The 15864-nt window shown below is 40.2% G+C and overlaps 2 protein-coding genes across 3 annotated transcripts in view; one reads left to right on the forward strand and one right to left on the reverse strand.

Annotated features, from left to right (window-relative positions):
- Positions 1–15864, forward strand: part of LOC106086176 (dynein axonemal heavy chain 3) — a 430123-nt gene that overhangs the window by 94931 nt on the left and 319328 nt on the right. For both annotated transcript variants that reach the window (XM_059360617.1, XM_059360618.1), the window contains 7 exons: positions 7062–7952; positions 8169–8273; positions 8340–8510; positions 10281–10428; positions 10498–10596; positions 10656–10770; positions 11248–11416. In XM_059360617.1, the coding sequence (XP_059216600.1) occupies positions 7062–7952; positions 8169–8273; positions 8340–8510; positions 10281–10428; positions 10498–10596; positions 10656–10770; positions 11248–11416 (1698 nt within the window). The remainder of the gene's footprint in view (positions 1–7061; positions 7953–8168; positions 8274–8339; positions 8511–10280; positions 10429–10497; positions 10597–10655; positions 10771–11247; positions 11417–15864) is intronic.
- Positions 11489–15337, reverse strand: LOC106094555 (uncharacterized). The gene is made up of 3 exons (XM_013261776.2): positions 15298–15337; positions 14618–15202; positions 11489–14515 (listed from the first exon to the last, which is right to left on the reverse strand). The coding sequence occupies exons 1-3, from the start codon at positions 15298–15300 to the stop codon at positions 11489–11491; spliced, it is 3615 nt and encodes a 1204-aa protein (XP_013117230.2). The 5' UTR covers positions 15301–15337.

Below are 15864 nucleotides of genomic sequence, written 5' to 3' on the forward strand. Positions count from 1 at the left end.
GGCCAAATGGCAAAAAAATTGGAAATAAGTCTACAACTTTTTATCTGTTGATTTTAGCCATACAAAATGTTCTAGACATTTGTAGAGGAGGACATAGGCTTTCAGAAAAGTGCTGTTGTTGGTCCATATCTTTAATACAGGGTGAGCTACAGGGTGTCAAAGTTGACCACTTTTGACTTCTCCAAGCTTCTGGGGGCCATAACTTTTGATCTACTCAACCGATTTACATGATTTAGGACTCTAGAGAAAGAGCTTGACAAGATCTAAAAAACTTATGCATAAAGTACCATGCCATCGTGTACTGTTAAGGAGTTATGAATTGTTTAATTTTAAAATATGAAAATTTGGCCTTGGTTTTTTTCAGTGTTTTTTTAATAACTCCGTCAATTTTAAAGCTATAAACTTCATACTTCACACAAATTATGCCAGCATATGTGTGCATAAAATACAAAAGGAATCACGTGAATATCTTTGGCGGTTTAAAAATGGCATCGTTTTCAATATGAAAAATATTTTTTTTGTCAAAAAATTGCAAAATTTTTCAAAAAAGATACTCCCATTTCCTTTAAGTTTTCGCAAACTTTGGCCGTCAAAGCATTATCATTTCTTTCCATTTTCACAAAGTCGAGGTATTAAGAAAAGTTTTAAGTGCTAATTTGGCTAATTTCGATATCAAACAACACCGTTATCTTAAGACCAAAATGGCCAATTTTTTTACTAAACTTCAAAAGTTTCTCACTGGAAAAAAAGTTCCACGGGGATTTTTTCGCTTTTTTTGAACTTAAATGAAAGCTTAAAATGTTCCCAACATTTTAAGGTATGTCTCGCCATATCCTAGCCATAAATGAGATCGTAGCGATCAAAATACTGAAAAAAGTCAATTTTCAAGTAGTGCTATATTCATTGCTAAAAAACAAGTATTACGTCACATTTTATTGCAAAGATGTTAAATAAACTTTTATTTGGTAACACTTCTTCTACAAAACACAAAAAGAATCATGGAAATATCTCTATTCTATTCCATTTTATGGAACCGGCAATAAAAAAGTCAATTTTTCAAAAAAGTCGAATTTCCCAAATTTTGTTTTTGTTGTCCTAATTGCACATGACACACTATAGCCATATTTACGCAACATACCTTATCGTAAAGGAAATTTTCATACCTTTCCAACGATGTATAAAACATTTCTCAACTCGGATTCTATCTACTCTAAAATTCATTTACACTTCATTAAACTCTATATAAAAATGTCTATTTGTGAAATGGAACCTTATATGGGGCCTACACTAAAACATTGATAGATTTGCCCAGGGTTTACAATACAAATGTGTTAGAATAAAAAAAGGTCTCCTGCCAAAGTTTAAAAAAATTGGAATAAAAATATGTGTTTTAGAGCGAAAACACTTCGCATCGGCGTGCGTTTGTATAGTACCTACATCTATTTTTAATGTAAGCTGATGATTTTTGAATAAAAAGTAACCTAGAAATATACCTGCATATATATATATATTTGTGTTAAGATTTGATGCAGACAAATGTTACCTGTTTCGCTATGTCGAATTCCCAGGAAATCCACCGTATCAATGAATGTGAAAAAACCTACCCATAAAAAATTCATTGTCATTTTTTTTAACCAAATTCGAGTCCAGGTAAATAATTATAGAAGAGTAAGTAAAAAGAGGCACTTTGGACCCCTTTTTACGATTGCGTCTGATACCTGAAATGGGTCATTAATTGTGAATATATTGCATAAATATTTGAACAAAATCCAAATTTTCTTCATTATATTTTGTAGAGGCGTAAAGGACATTTATAAGTTATGGAAGTCATACTGAAGTATTCCACTCTTTCGAAAATTGTATGGGACATCAAAAATGATTCCAAATCATACACGGAGTCATTTAAGGAACTTGTTTACACTTTGGACCACATATATGGAATAAGGCTAAATAAAGACGCTTTAGACAAACTTGAAAAATTCTACAAATCATTTGAGAGAAGGTTGCCAGAATGTTCATTCGCAAAAATCAAGTTTTTCAAAATGTATGAGAAGTGGCTGAAATCGGATCTACTTATTGAAATTAAACCGCTGATTCCCGGCCGGCCTAGCAAAGCATACGACGAAGTTACGGAGAAAACCAAAAAGAAAAAACAAGAGGAACTATTGGCGGCACATCCGCCAAATTTAATAAAAGATACGTTCAAAACAGCATTGTTAAAAACACAACCAAAAAATGTTGGACGAATTGTCGATGTTTTACCATTAGCATCTCCGAAAAGGGTAAAGAGAATGGTAGAAAGTATTCCAACTCCAAAATCGACTACAGAATTCACGGAGGAAGATGCACTGGCCCTGATTTTGAACCTAGGCCTCTCAAGAAACAAATACTCAACAATGAGGAAGGCTCTTCGTGAAAAAGGATGGGGTTGTTTACCCTCAAAACATAAATTGTACAACACCAGGACGAAAATGGTGCCATCAAATATATACGTGGACGAATTAAAAGCAAGAGTGAAACTTGCTGATCTTGTTGAAAATACAGCTGTTAGAATTATTTCTAATTTTACTGAAGAACAGTTGAACACATGTAATAATTCCGAAGTGGTTTTGATCAGCAAATGGGGTTGTGATGGATCATCTGGATTTTCCGAATATAAGCAACAAACAGAAATAGATACCAACTTCGCATCAATTTTCATGGCATCATTAGTACCATTGAGAATGAGATTGTACAAGGACCAATCTTCATCATCGAAAGAAAATGCATTTCAAGATATATGGATAAATAGAACACCTGGGTCAAAATATTTATGTCGCCCAATTCGGTTTGAGTATACAAAGGAAGACCGGAACACAACACGATCTTTGGTGAACGAAATAAAGGAAGAAATTGCTGCATTACCCATGATTGTTATAAACCAATTGGGAAGAAATATAAAAGTTTCGTTTCAACTACAACTCACTATGATCGATGGAAAGGTGGCAAACGCATTAACTGGCGTTATGTCCAATTGGAGATGCAATATTTGTGGCAAGAAGAATGGGCAATTCGAGGACAAGTCTGATGAAAATTTAGTAAACGAAAATGCGCTCAATTTCGGTATTTCGCCCCTGCACTGTAGAATTCGATTCATGGAGTATTGTTTGCATTTATCGTATGACCTTAAATATCGGACTAGCCCTGGAAACCGCGATGTCTCTGCTAGAAACAACCAAGATCTTCACAAAATGAGGCAGGAAGAGAAGAATCGAATCCAGTTGGAGTTTAAACAAAAGGGACTTATAATAGATAAACCTCTTTACGGATACGGAAGCACAAATGATGGCAACTCGGCAAGGCGGTTTTTTGAGGACCCCGTATCGACATCTAAAATAACCGGTCTTGATGAACACTTGCTAAGACGATTCAAAGTGATTTTGGCTGTAATCAATAGCAAAAAGATGATAAATTCAACCAAATTTGAAGCTTATAGTAATGACACAAAAAACATTTTATCTGATTTATATTCGTGGAAAGCTTTAACACCGACAGTACATAAAGTCTTACATCATGGCAAGGAAATTGTGGAATACAACATACTTCCGTTAGGAGAACTTACAGAAGAAGCTCAGGAATCCCGTAATAGAGATGTTAAACAGTTCCGGCTTTTCAATACCCGAAAGAGCACCAAATTTAACCAAAATTATGATTTACTTCAATATTTATTGTTATCGTCTGATCCGGTACTATACAGCATCAGAACTAAATGGCTACCAAAAATATGTGACGATATAGATAAGGACGATCCCGATGCCATTCAAATTAAAGAGCTTTTAAATTTTGATACCTTAGATTATTTGGTAGAGAATAAAATCAAATAATACAAAACTAAAATGCTTTTTTATTTTGGGAGTAGCTAATATACATATAAACGCACGCCGATGCGAAGTGTTTTCGCTCTAAAACACATATTTTTATTCCAATTTTTTTAAACTTTGGCAGGAGACCTTTTTTTATTCTAACACATTTGTATTGTAAACCCTGGGCAAATCTATCAATGTTTTAGTGTAGGCCCCATATAAGGTTCCATTTCACAAATAGACATTTTTATATAGAGTTTAATGAAGTGTAAATGAATTTTAGAGTAGATAGAATCCGAGTTGAGAAATGTTTTATACATCGTTGGAAAGGTATGAAAATTTCCTTTACGATAAGGTATGTTGCGTAAATATGGCTATAGTGTGTCATGTGCAATTAGGACAACAAAAACAAAATTTGGGAAATTCGACTTTTTTGAAAAATTGACTTTTTTATTGCCGGTTCCATAAAATGGAATAGAATAGAGATATTTCCATGATTCTTTTTGTGTTTTGTAGAAGAAGTGTTACCAAATAAAAGTTTATTTAACATCTTTGCAATAAAATGTGACGTAATACTTGTTTTTTAGCAATGAATATAGCACTACTTGAAAATTGACTTTTTTCAGTATTTTGATCGCTACGATCTCATTTATGGCTAGGATATGGCGAGACATACCTTAAAATGTTGGGAACATTTTAAGCTTTCATTTAAGTTCAAAAAAAGCGAAAAAATCCCCGTGGAACTTTTTTTCCAGTGAGAAACTTTTGAAGTTTAGTAAAAAAATTGGCCATTTTGGTCTTAAGATAACGGTGTTGTTTGATATCGAAATTAGCCAAATTAGCACTTAAAACTTTTCTTAATACCTCGACTTTGTGAAAATGGAAAGAAATGATAATGCTTTGACGGCCAAAGTTTGCGAAAACTTAAAGGAAATGGGAGTATCTTTTTTGAAAAATTTTGCAATTTTTTGACAAAAAAAATATTTTTCATATTGAAAACGATGCCATTTTTAAACCGCCAAAGATATTCACGTGATTCCTTTTGTATTTTATGCACACATATGCTGGCATAATTTGTGTGAAGTATGAAGTTTATAGCTTTAAAATTGACGGAGTTATTAAAAAAACACTGAAAAAAACCAAGGCCAAATTTTCATATTTTAAAATTAAACAATTCATAACTCCTTAACAGTACACGATGGCATGGTACTTTATGCGTAAGTTTTTTAGATCTTGTCAAGCTCTTTCTCTAGAGTCCTAAATCATGTAAATCGGTTGAGTAGATCAAAAGTTATGGCCCCCAGAAGCTTGGAGAAGTCAAAAGTGGTCAACTTTGACACCCTGTAGCTCACCCTGTATTAAAGATATGGACCAACAACAGCACTTTTCTGAAAGCCTATGTCCTCCTCTACAAATGTCTAGAACATTTTGTATGGCTAAAATCAACAGATAAAAAGTTGTAGACTTATTTCCAATTTTTTTGCCATTTGGCCCACTGTGGGACGTTAAATAAAACATCTCACGCTCAATTTTATAAAGATCGAACCAAAATTATGGCGACTGAGGCCAAAAAATCCATATCAAATAAAAGATATATATAAATCTAATCCGATTTTGATGAAATTCTGCACACGTATTGGGATGACAAATAAAACAGCTCTTGCTAAATTTTGTAAGGATTGGACCAAACTTGTGGCTACTATTGACTTCTCGACCCCTAGAACCCATATTATTTGTCCGATTTGGCTGCAATTTGGTATGTAAAGTACGTACCAATAGTACCCTCCAATAACCATATCAAATCTCACCCACATAGGTTCATAAGTAGTTAAAGCCTCTATATAAATCGATCTTGGGATTTGACTTCCCGAGCCCCTAGAAACCTTCCATTTGTTAGATTTGACTGAAATGTTCTAGTGACAGTTCGTTTGTACCCCCAACATCAACAGCAAATCGCGTCCAGATAGGTCTATAAATAAATATAGCCCCATACAAACCGATACCTTGGTTTAAACTCTCTGTTCCATACACTTTATAATTTTTATAGGCACCACCATAGGATGGGGGTATTAGTATGCTCTAGACATTCCGTTTGTAACACCTTGAAATATAGGTCTGCGACCCCATAAAGTATATATATATATATTCTTAATCGTCTTGACATTCTGAGTCGATCTAGCAATGTCCGCCCGTCCTTCTGTTCTTCCGTCCGTCTGTTTGTCAAAATTGGAACAAAAACTTGTGTAATGACTTCCAACATCCATGCCAAGTACGATCCGGATAGACCTGTAAACAGATATAGCTCCCATAAAAACCGATCCCCGGATTTGACTTCTTGATCCCCTAGAAGCCTCAATTTTCATCCGATTTGACTGAAATTTGGAACAAAGACTTGTATTATGACCTCCAATATCCGTGTCAAGTACGATCAGAATCGGTCTATAAACGGATATAGCCCCATATAAACTGATCCCCGGATTTGGCTTTTTGATGCCCTAGAAGCCTTAATTGTTACCTAATTTGATTGAAATTTTACCTTTAAACCTATTTTATGACATACAACATCAGTGACAAGTTTTATACGAATCGGTCAATATGGTGACATAGACCCCCTATATGCCAATATCCTGATATGACTTCTTGAGACCATTGAAGCCTCAATTAATTCCTGATTTGGCTAGGTTATGTTAGGTTAGGTTGAATGGGTTGCCCACCAAAGGTGAGTTCACTCGGAGGCCTAGTTAGAGAAAGGGAAGAGAAAGAAAGTGTGAGACCTCGGACTAGAGGTTATACATGAATAAATTAATAAGAGTATATTTTTAGCGGAATCCATGGTAGTGGGTGCCAAGCATTAGGCCCGGCCAAATTGAGCACGTTTTTACTTGTTTATAGTTGAGTCTGAACGGCGAGCCGCCGTGCGACACCTCTTTGGAGAGAAGTTTTTTCATGGCATAGTACATCCACTGGCATTTTTCTCTGATGTTCTCTCCATGATACGAACCCAGGTGTTCAGCGTCGTAGGTGGATATGCTAACCTCTGCAATACGTTGGCCTTCAGATAAAAGATGTAGGGCATATATAATTCGGCTTGTCCGCACTTGTTACAAGTTTTGCCAGTTCCCCACACCCTTTGTTATGACACAAAAAAAGTTTCATTATGATTCCCTTTCTCCTAATGTCAAGTTTTTCCCCACCCCTTGCCACTTTCTATCTCCACAGATTGTCTATAAATTGTCACGTCAACTATCTTATAATCCAGTTGCCAAACGAGCTGCCGAACAGGTGCGGGTTAAAATTGAGAAATTTCGAGTCTATTTACCCGTACTCGATGCCATCTGCCGTCAAGGCCTGGAGGAGCGTCATTGGGAGATGATTTCGGAACATTTGGGCAAAGAATGCAATCCCACATTGTATCCCAGCCTTAAGGATATGATTGATGCTGGCATTATGACCATCTTGCCACAATTGGAGGAGATTTCAATTGCTGCAGGCAAGGAATACGACTTGAATCAATTGCTCGACAACATGAAAAGTGATTGGAAGAATGTCTGCTTTGATATTTTGCAATATCGTGATTCGGACACTCACATCTTGGCCTCGTTGGATGACATACAAACCCTGCTGGATGACCATTTGATGCGAACCCAGGCTATGAAAAGATCTCCCTATATTGTGGCCTTAGGCTCGAAAGCTGATGATTGGGAAAATCGTTTGGCCCTCATACAAAATATAATGGACACCTGGACTGAGGTGCAAGTAACATGGATGTATTTGGAGCCCATCTTCTGTTCGGAAGATATTATGCGGCAAATGCCTTTGGAGGGACGCAGCTTCAAGGCAGTCGATAAAATATGGCGACGCATTATGCAGCATACATTGGAGGATTTGCATGTCATGGCAGCCACTGAATATCCCGATATGTTGACTATTTTCAAAAAGGCTGTGGAAGATTTGGAAACAGTGCAGAAGGGCTTAAACACTTACTTGGAGCAGAAACGTTTATTCTTTGCTCGTTTCTTTTTTCTATCGAATGATGAGCTGCTAGAGATCCTGTCGGAAACTAAGGATCCTTTGCGTGTACAGCCGCATTTAAAGAAATGTTTTGAGGGGGTAAGTCAATGAAATGAAAAAACACAATTATGGCAAACTTTTAGTTCCTACTTTGATTTGTTGAAAATATAACTTGACCATTAATAAATAACAACCACCTTGTGGTGTTGCAAGGTAGAAAATTCCTTAACATAAAATTTTTTCAATAGTTTTTTCTTAACAAACTTTGTTGTGGCCCCTTATTATGTTTGATGTTTGTTTTTTTTCTATATTTAGATATCACAACTTACATTCGATGATAATTTAGAAATAACCGAAATGATATCTGATGAGGACGAAAAAGTGGCTCTGGTGCGGAAAATTAACCCACAATCTGCAAATGTAAGTTTAACTTGTGCACCAACAAATATGAGTAAGTTCTTATAATTAATTTTATATGGATTCAAGGGTCTAGTGGAAGCCTGGCTGAAGGAAGTTGAAATCACAATGCTCGACAGTGTGAGGGAACAACTGAAATATGCTTGGGATGATTATTATGTTGCTGATCGCATCCGCTGGGTTGTCTCATGGCCAGGGCAGGTTGTACAAACGATATCCTGTATGGCTTGGACATACGAGGTAAATGCTATTCAATTCTTATGTTTGATTTTAAAATTCTTAAGATTTTAAAGATTACATCCTAAATGTTTTAATTATAAGTATTAGAAGATGTAAGCGTTAGTCTGTAGCAGCAGTTTTGAAATCCTACATCACGGTAAATGTAACTTCAAAGTAATTTAAAATGGATGGGAATATATATCATCGGCGTCTGTTCCCAAGTTAGGGGCGGCTGGAGGCAAGCGTCGGATCTCTGCTAGCGACAACGAGGGATAAAATTAAATTATATGGATAGTTTAATCGATTCAAAGCGAAGGGAAGTTCAATGCAGCCTGAAGAGCAGACGATGAGACCATCACCCACTCACAAACAGCCCATCTAATAGAGGACAATGATTCAAGTCCTCCAGATAAACCTCCACCGGAGTGACACAGCTACTCACGCTCTGATGGGGAAAATCAGCAAGGGCAAGATACATATTGCCTTAATTCAGGAGCCATGGACTACACGGTACAAAGTTTCTGGACTGAACCATATCAACTACCAAATATTCCATGCTAACACTGGTACGTGGCCGAGGAAGTGCGTTATTTGTCATAAAAATTATCCAGCCTGTGTGGTGCTCACAGCTATCCCGTGTCGGGTACTAATAGTGTGCGTTGCGAACACTCACCACATTTCGTGGGTTAGTACCAACATTAATAAGAGGAGCCAAGCCCTGGCAGATTTTTTGAATACTAACGACCTGATAATACTTAATATTGGTAACACCGCTACCTTTGTTAATAGGATTAGGGGGGAGGTTTGAGATGTGGGATTTCAGTAGGGCCCTTGAAGACGAGACGACTGTTGCAAGGCTGGCCACCTTTGCCCGGGAAGTATTTCTTAGGAGGCGAACTAGACTTAGAGGTGTTGCTGTGCTGGCGCGACTGTGTGATTTGGTGCTGCGCATGACATGGCCTGGCACCTGCCTTGCCCATGTTGATGCAGCGGTGTTTGCCCATTGTTGATTCCGTTAGCTGTTGTGGTTGTGATCGGTCATCCGTGAGGGTGGCCGCGTTGATTGTAAAGTCCCATGTTGTTGCTGATTTATGTGGCGTAGCCCGCGAGGGCTGCCGTGTCCTGTTTGTGTTTTGTGTATATTGTCTGGTTGTATGTTTGATGCATACTTTTGTATGCTGGCTGAGGTCGGCGTAGGGTGATTTTTTCCCATTCAGTTGACCAGTCCGGAACTGTTTGGGGTTCAACTGGTAGTAGTCTTTTAAGGCTATGAAGTCTGACCGGAGACTTTAATCTGGTACCACGGGTGTCAGGAGCCCCTGGAACTTTGGTTCCAGCCTGACAATGGTGAGGCCCCAGTGGGGAGCAACGTGGTGGCTGTGGTTTGTACCCAAATCGCGGGTAGAGCATAAGCTCGGCGTGGAGTTGCGTTTTCAACCGGGTGCCGTGACCCATAGATCGGAAGGAGTTTTAGGTAGTGCTCCGCTCCTAACCAAGGAGGTGAACACGTCCAAATACGTGGGATCAAATTGGTACTCATGTGTGGGTTTCCACATGTGGGGGCGTTGGTAGACGCATTGTATTTACCCTTGGGCCTTGGGCCTCGCAGGTTTGGGCCGTGATGGCAGGTATCTGCGTAAAACTCGACATTCGTGTCTCCAAGGATGGATAAATTTGTAAGGGCCAAAATACACACACACACCAATAGGTTCTCAAAATCGTTATCTACGACAAGTTCTACAATAGATGTTTCGTTTAATCCATTGATTTTACCAAAATTTTTGTTTTCAGGTAGAGGAAGCCATAGAAATGTCAACACTTCCGGCTTATATGGACAAATGCAATGCACAAATTGGAGATTTAGTTAATTTGGTAAGAACGGACTTGGGCACGGGCACAAGGCTAACCATTGAGGCGCTTATAGTCCTCGACGTTCATGGTAAGTACATAAAACGAATGGGCATCAATGGGTGGAAGATATTTTAATGATTTTTTACAATCCTCATAGATCGTGATGTTGTAAAATATCTGCTAGATGTCGAAGTCTCTTCTCTGCTAAGCTTTGATTGGCTATCCCAATTGAGATACTATTGGAAGGTTACCGAAAGTAAGTCTTGTCTGCATTCATAAATTTGGCAAAATATGTAGTTGATTTTTTTTTCATAGAACGCGAAGAGTGGGTGTGTGTCAGCATGGTGGTCACCGATGTCAAATATGGCATGGAGTATTTGGGCAATACCACCCGTTTGGTAGTCACTCCCCTTACGGATCGTTGTTACAGGTCAGTAGAGCCTTGCCATGCAATTGATATCAGCAATCATGACATAAATATCCTTGCACAAATAGTTTACAAACGAATTAGGTCATCGTTTGTTCGATTATTCCTCCTTCTATCCACCCATACATACAGCGGAACTCTTATCCATTTGCTGAGGCGCTTTGCCTTTCGCCTGTGTTGCAAAGCGCCATAAATAAATCTCCGACTGGCAATGTTTTAATGTCCTCAAGGCGAACAGGATGCAATACAATAGAGAAAAATACACAGAAGAACTGTCCCATATAGGAAGTGAAACTACAGTTCTTTTTCCGCTTTTTGCCTTTTGTTTAATCCCAAAAGCCAAAATGCATAGCACAACAACATCATCATCATGACATTTAACACACTTTCATTTTTAAAGCTTAAAGGAGGAGGAGAGTAGGAGGGGGTGGATCAACAAACGAAATGATAAATATTTAACGAGAAATCACTTCCTTTCAGAACATTGATGGGAGCTTTAAAATTATGCCTGGGCGGTGCACCGGAAGGACCAGCTGGCACGGGAAAGACAGAAACCTGCAAGGACTTGGCCAAAGCTGTTGCCAAGAAATGTGTCGTTTTCAATTGTTCCGATGGCTTAGATTACAAGGCATTGGGTAAATTCTTTAAGGTAATTTGTTTATTTTACTAATTAGGATGTAAGGTATTTGAAGCTATATATATCACACTTTAACGAATATCACTAAACACGACGGCGTTGTCTGTACTTGAGGCGTTTGACTGTTTTGTAAGCATAACCACTGTCACCCAATACTGCGGTATCCATGGGATCCTCAGAGAGGGCTTTGGTGGAGCTTTCTTCAGCGGGTGGTAGGTATTCATTGGTTATATCGGAAACTTCACGGCGGTGACGATATTTAAGGCGACGCACTGTTTTATATTCGTAGCCACTGTTACCCAAAACTGCGGATTCCTGGGGTTCCTCGGCAGATTTTACTTCGGCTATGGCCTCGGTAGAAGTTTCTTCGGTGGGGGGCAAATATTGGTAAGCATTTTCAGAAACTTCACGGCGTTGGCGATATTTCAAACGACGCACTGTTTTGTATTTGTAACCATTTTCACCCAAAACAGCAGAATCTTGAGGTTCCTCGGCAGATTTGACTTCGGCCACAGCTTCGGTGGTGGCTTCTTCTTCGGCTGGGGGCAAATATTCATTGGCAATTTCGGATACATCACGACGACGGCGATATTTCAAACGACGCACAGTTTTGTATTCATAGCCATTGTCACCCAAAACAGTAGAATCCTGAGGTTCCTCGGCGGATTTAACTTCGGCTACAGCTTCTTCTTCGGCTGGGGGCAAATATTCATTGGCAATTTCGGATACATCACGACGAAGGCGATATTTCAAACGACGCACAGTTTTGTATTCATAGCCATTGTCACCCAAAACAGTAGAATCCTGAGGTTCCTCGGCGGATTTAACTTCGGCTACAGCTTCGGTGGTGGTTTCTTCTTCGGCTGGGGGCAAATATTCATTGGCAATTTCAGATACATCACGACGACGGCGATATTTCAAACGACGCACAGTTTTGTATTCATAGCCATTGTCACCCAAAACAGTAGAATCCTGAGGTTCCTCGGCGGATTTAACTTCGGCTACAGCTTCGGTGGTGGATTCTTCGGCAGGGGGCAAATATTCATTGGCAATTTCAGATACATCACGACGTTGACGGTATTTTAAACGACGCACAGTTTTGTATTCATAGCCATTGTCACCCAAAACAGTAGAATCCTGAGGTTCCTCGGCGGATTTAACTTCGGCTACAGTTTCGGTGGTGGATTCTTCGGCAGGGGGCAAATATTCATTGGCAATTTCAGATACATCACGACGTTGACGGTATTTTAAACGACGAACAGTTTTGTATTCATAGCCATTGTCACCCAAAACAGCGGAATCCTGAGGTTCCTCGGCGGATTTAACTTCGGCCACAGCTTCGGTGGTGGATTCTTCGGCAGGAGGCAAATATTCATTGGCAATTTCAGATACATCACGACGTTGACGGTATTTCAAACGACGCACAGTTTTGTATTCGTAGCCATTGTCACCCAAAACAACCGAATCCTGAGATTCTTCTGCGGTGGATTCTTCGGCTGGGGGCAAATATTCATTAGCAATTTCAGATACATCACGACGTTGACGGTATTTCAAGCGACGCACAGTTTTGTATTCATAGCCATTGTCACCCAAAACAGCAGAGTCCTGAGGTTCCTCGGCGGATTTAACTTCGGCCACAGCTTCGGTGGTGGATTCTTCGGCAGGAGGCAAATATTCATTGGCAATTTCGGATACATCACGGCGACGGCGGTATTTCAAGCGACGCACAGTTTTGTATTCATAGCCATTGTCACCCAAAACAGCAGAATCCTGAGGTTCCTCGGCGGATTTAACTTCGACTACAGCTTCGGTGGTGGCTTCTTCTTCGGCTGGGGGCAAATATTCATTGGCAATTTCGGATACATCACGACGTTGACGGTATTTCAAACGACGCACAGTTTTGTATTCATAGCCATTGTCACCCAAGACAGCAGAATCCTGAGGTTCTTCGGCGGTCTTAACCTCGGCCACAGCTTCTGTGGTAGCTTCTTCGGCAGGGGGCAAATATTCATTAGCAATTTCAGATACATCACGACGTTGACGGTACTTCAAGCGACGCACAGTTTTGTATTCATAGCCATTGTCACCCAAAACAGCGGAATTCTGAGGCTCTTCGGCGGACTTGACTTCGGCCACAGCTTCGGTGGTAGCTTCTTCTTCGGCAGGGGGCAAATATTCATTGGCAATTTCGGATACATCACGACGTTGACGGTATTTCAAACGACGCACAGTTTTGTATTTGTAGCCATTGTCACCCAATACAGCGGAATCCTGAGGTTCTTCGGCGGACTTTAATTCGGCCACAGCTTCGGTGGTAGCTTCTTCTCCAGCTGGAGGCAAATATTCATTGGCAATTTCGGATACATCACGACGTTGACGGTATTTCAAACGACGCACAGTTTTGTATTCATAGCCATTGTCACCCAAAACAGCAGAATCCTGAGGTTCCTCGGCGGATTTAACTTCGGCCACAGCTTCGGTGGTGGTTTCTTCTTCGGCTGGGGGCAAATATTCATTGGCAATTTCGGATACATCACGACGTTGACGGTATTTCAAACGACGCACAGTTTTGTATTCGTATCCATTGTCACCTAAAACAGCGGAATCCTGAGATTCTTCGGCGGACTTTACTTCGGCCACAGCTTCGGTGGTAGCTTCTTCTCCAGCAGGAGGCAAATATTCATTGGCAATTTCGGATACATCACGACGTTGACGGTATTTCAAACGACGCACAGTTTTGTATTCGTAGCCATTCTCACCCAAAACAGCGGAGTCCTGAGGTTCTTCAGCGGTCTTAACTTCGGCCACAGCTTCGGTTGTTGCTTCTTCTTCGGCTGGGGGCAAATATTCATTGGCAATTTCGGATACATCGCGACGATGACGGTATTTTAAACGGCGCACAGTTTTGTATTCGTAGCCATTCTCACCCAAAACAGCGGAATCCTGAGGTTCTTCAGCGGTCTTAACTTCGGCCACAGCTTCGGTGGTTGCTTCTTCTTCGGCAGGGGGCAAATATTCATTGGCAATTTCGGATACATCACGACGTTGACGATATTTCAAACGACGCACAGTCTTGTACTCGTAGCCATTGTCACCCAAGACAGCGGAATCCTGGGGTTCCTCGGCAGAATTGACTTCGGCCACAGCTTCGGTGGAAGTTTCTCCCTCAACAGGGGGCAAATAAGAATCTCTAGGTGTTGCGGCAGATTTTACATCAGCCACAGCTTCTGTGGTTATTTCTTCAGACGGTGGCAAGTATGAGCTAGCTATTTCGGAAACGTCACGACGATGACGATACTTTAAGCGACGCACAGTTTTGTATTCATAACCATTTTCACCTAATACAGCAGACTGTTGGGGTTCCTCGGCCGATTTGATTTCAACAACATCGTCGTTGGTTGTTTCTTCGGCAGGAGGCAGATATTCATTGGCAAGTTCGGATACATCGCGACGGTGACGATACTTCAAACGACGAACAGTTTTATATTCATACCCATTTTCTCCCAATGCTGCGGATTCTTCGGCAGCCTTTACTACAGCAGCACTCTCGGTAGAGGTTTCTTCGGCAGGAGGCAGATACTCATTGGCAACTTCGGAGACATCACGACGTTGCCTATACTTTAGACGTTTTACCGTTCTATACTGGTATCCATTATCCGTGAGTGCAGCTGAACTTTCAGGTTCAATTGAATCCAATGCAACAGTGTCTTCCGATGGTGGCAGATATTCATTAGAAGGACTATCGATGGCAGCGGAGGCTGCAACAGCCAATATGGCAAACGCTACCACGAAAATTCGCTGTAAATGAAAAAACACAGAGATTGTTGACACTTTTTAGATCACTGGCACAGCTTTTCTGGCTATGTTTACACTCCACTTTCTTTTCAAATTACCATTTTAATGTTTGCAACCAAATAGGTTTCCTTGGGGTGGAATAAACTGGATGGGGGAGGGCGATGTGTTCTCGCCGCAGAAGGTGGCTAGAATGAGGTTTGCTCATTCCATGCCCGGCTTATATACAAAGCGCGTTGTGCCATTTGAAAATAACGGTTTGATGATCTTCGGCATATTAGTTGAACCCTTGAAACTTTTGCTACACTCTCAAGTGGCCTCTTCTTAACTGTATTAATTGATTATCCATTATAAGCTGAGCTAAGCTAGGCTAATGTGTGTGCGTGCCTATGTGTGGTATGGTGTTGTGCAGATAACCTTGATAGAGCGATGTTTACGTATCTCGTTCATTCACTCACTCCCTCGTTCACCTCGTTCACTCATTTACTCACTCATGCCGTTTAGACTTCATTAGTTCGTAAGTAAAAGAGCCTCTTCAGCTCTCGAACCAGCGTACCACTTGAGAGTTTATTCAAGTGCCCTTCAATAAGTGTGTGTGTGTGTGCGTTTGTGTTGAAGACAGTTGGCTGTAAAGCTTCCCCCCAGAGAGAGATATTCGCGCGTAGAAG

The sequence above is a fragment of the Stomoxys calcitrans genome, chromosome 1 (assembly GCF_963082655.1).
Source record: "Stomoxys calcitrans chromosome 1, idStoCalc2.1, whole genome shotgun sequence".
Classification (NCBI taxonomy): domain Eukaryota; kingdom Metazoa; phylum Arthropoda; class Insecta; order Diptera; family Muscidae; genus Stomoxys; species Stomoxys calcitrans.

Coding starts and splice junctions, on each gene's coding strand:
- LOC106094555 (XM_013261776.2), bottom strand. Junction 14,516..14,617: donor CCACAGAAGCTGTGGCTGAT/GTAAAATCTGCC, acceptor GAGGAACCCCAG/GATTCCGCTGTCTTGGGTGA.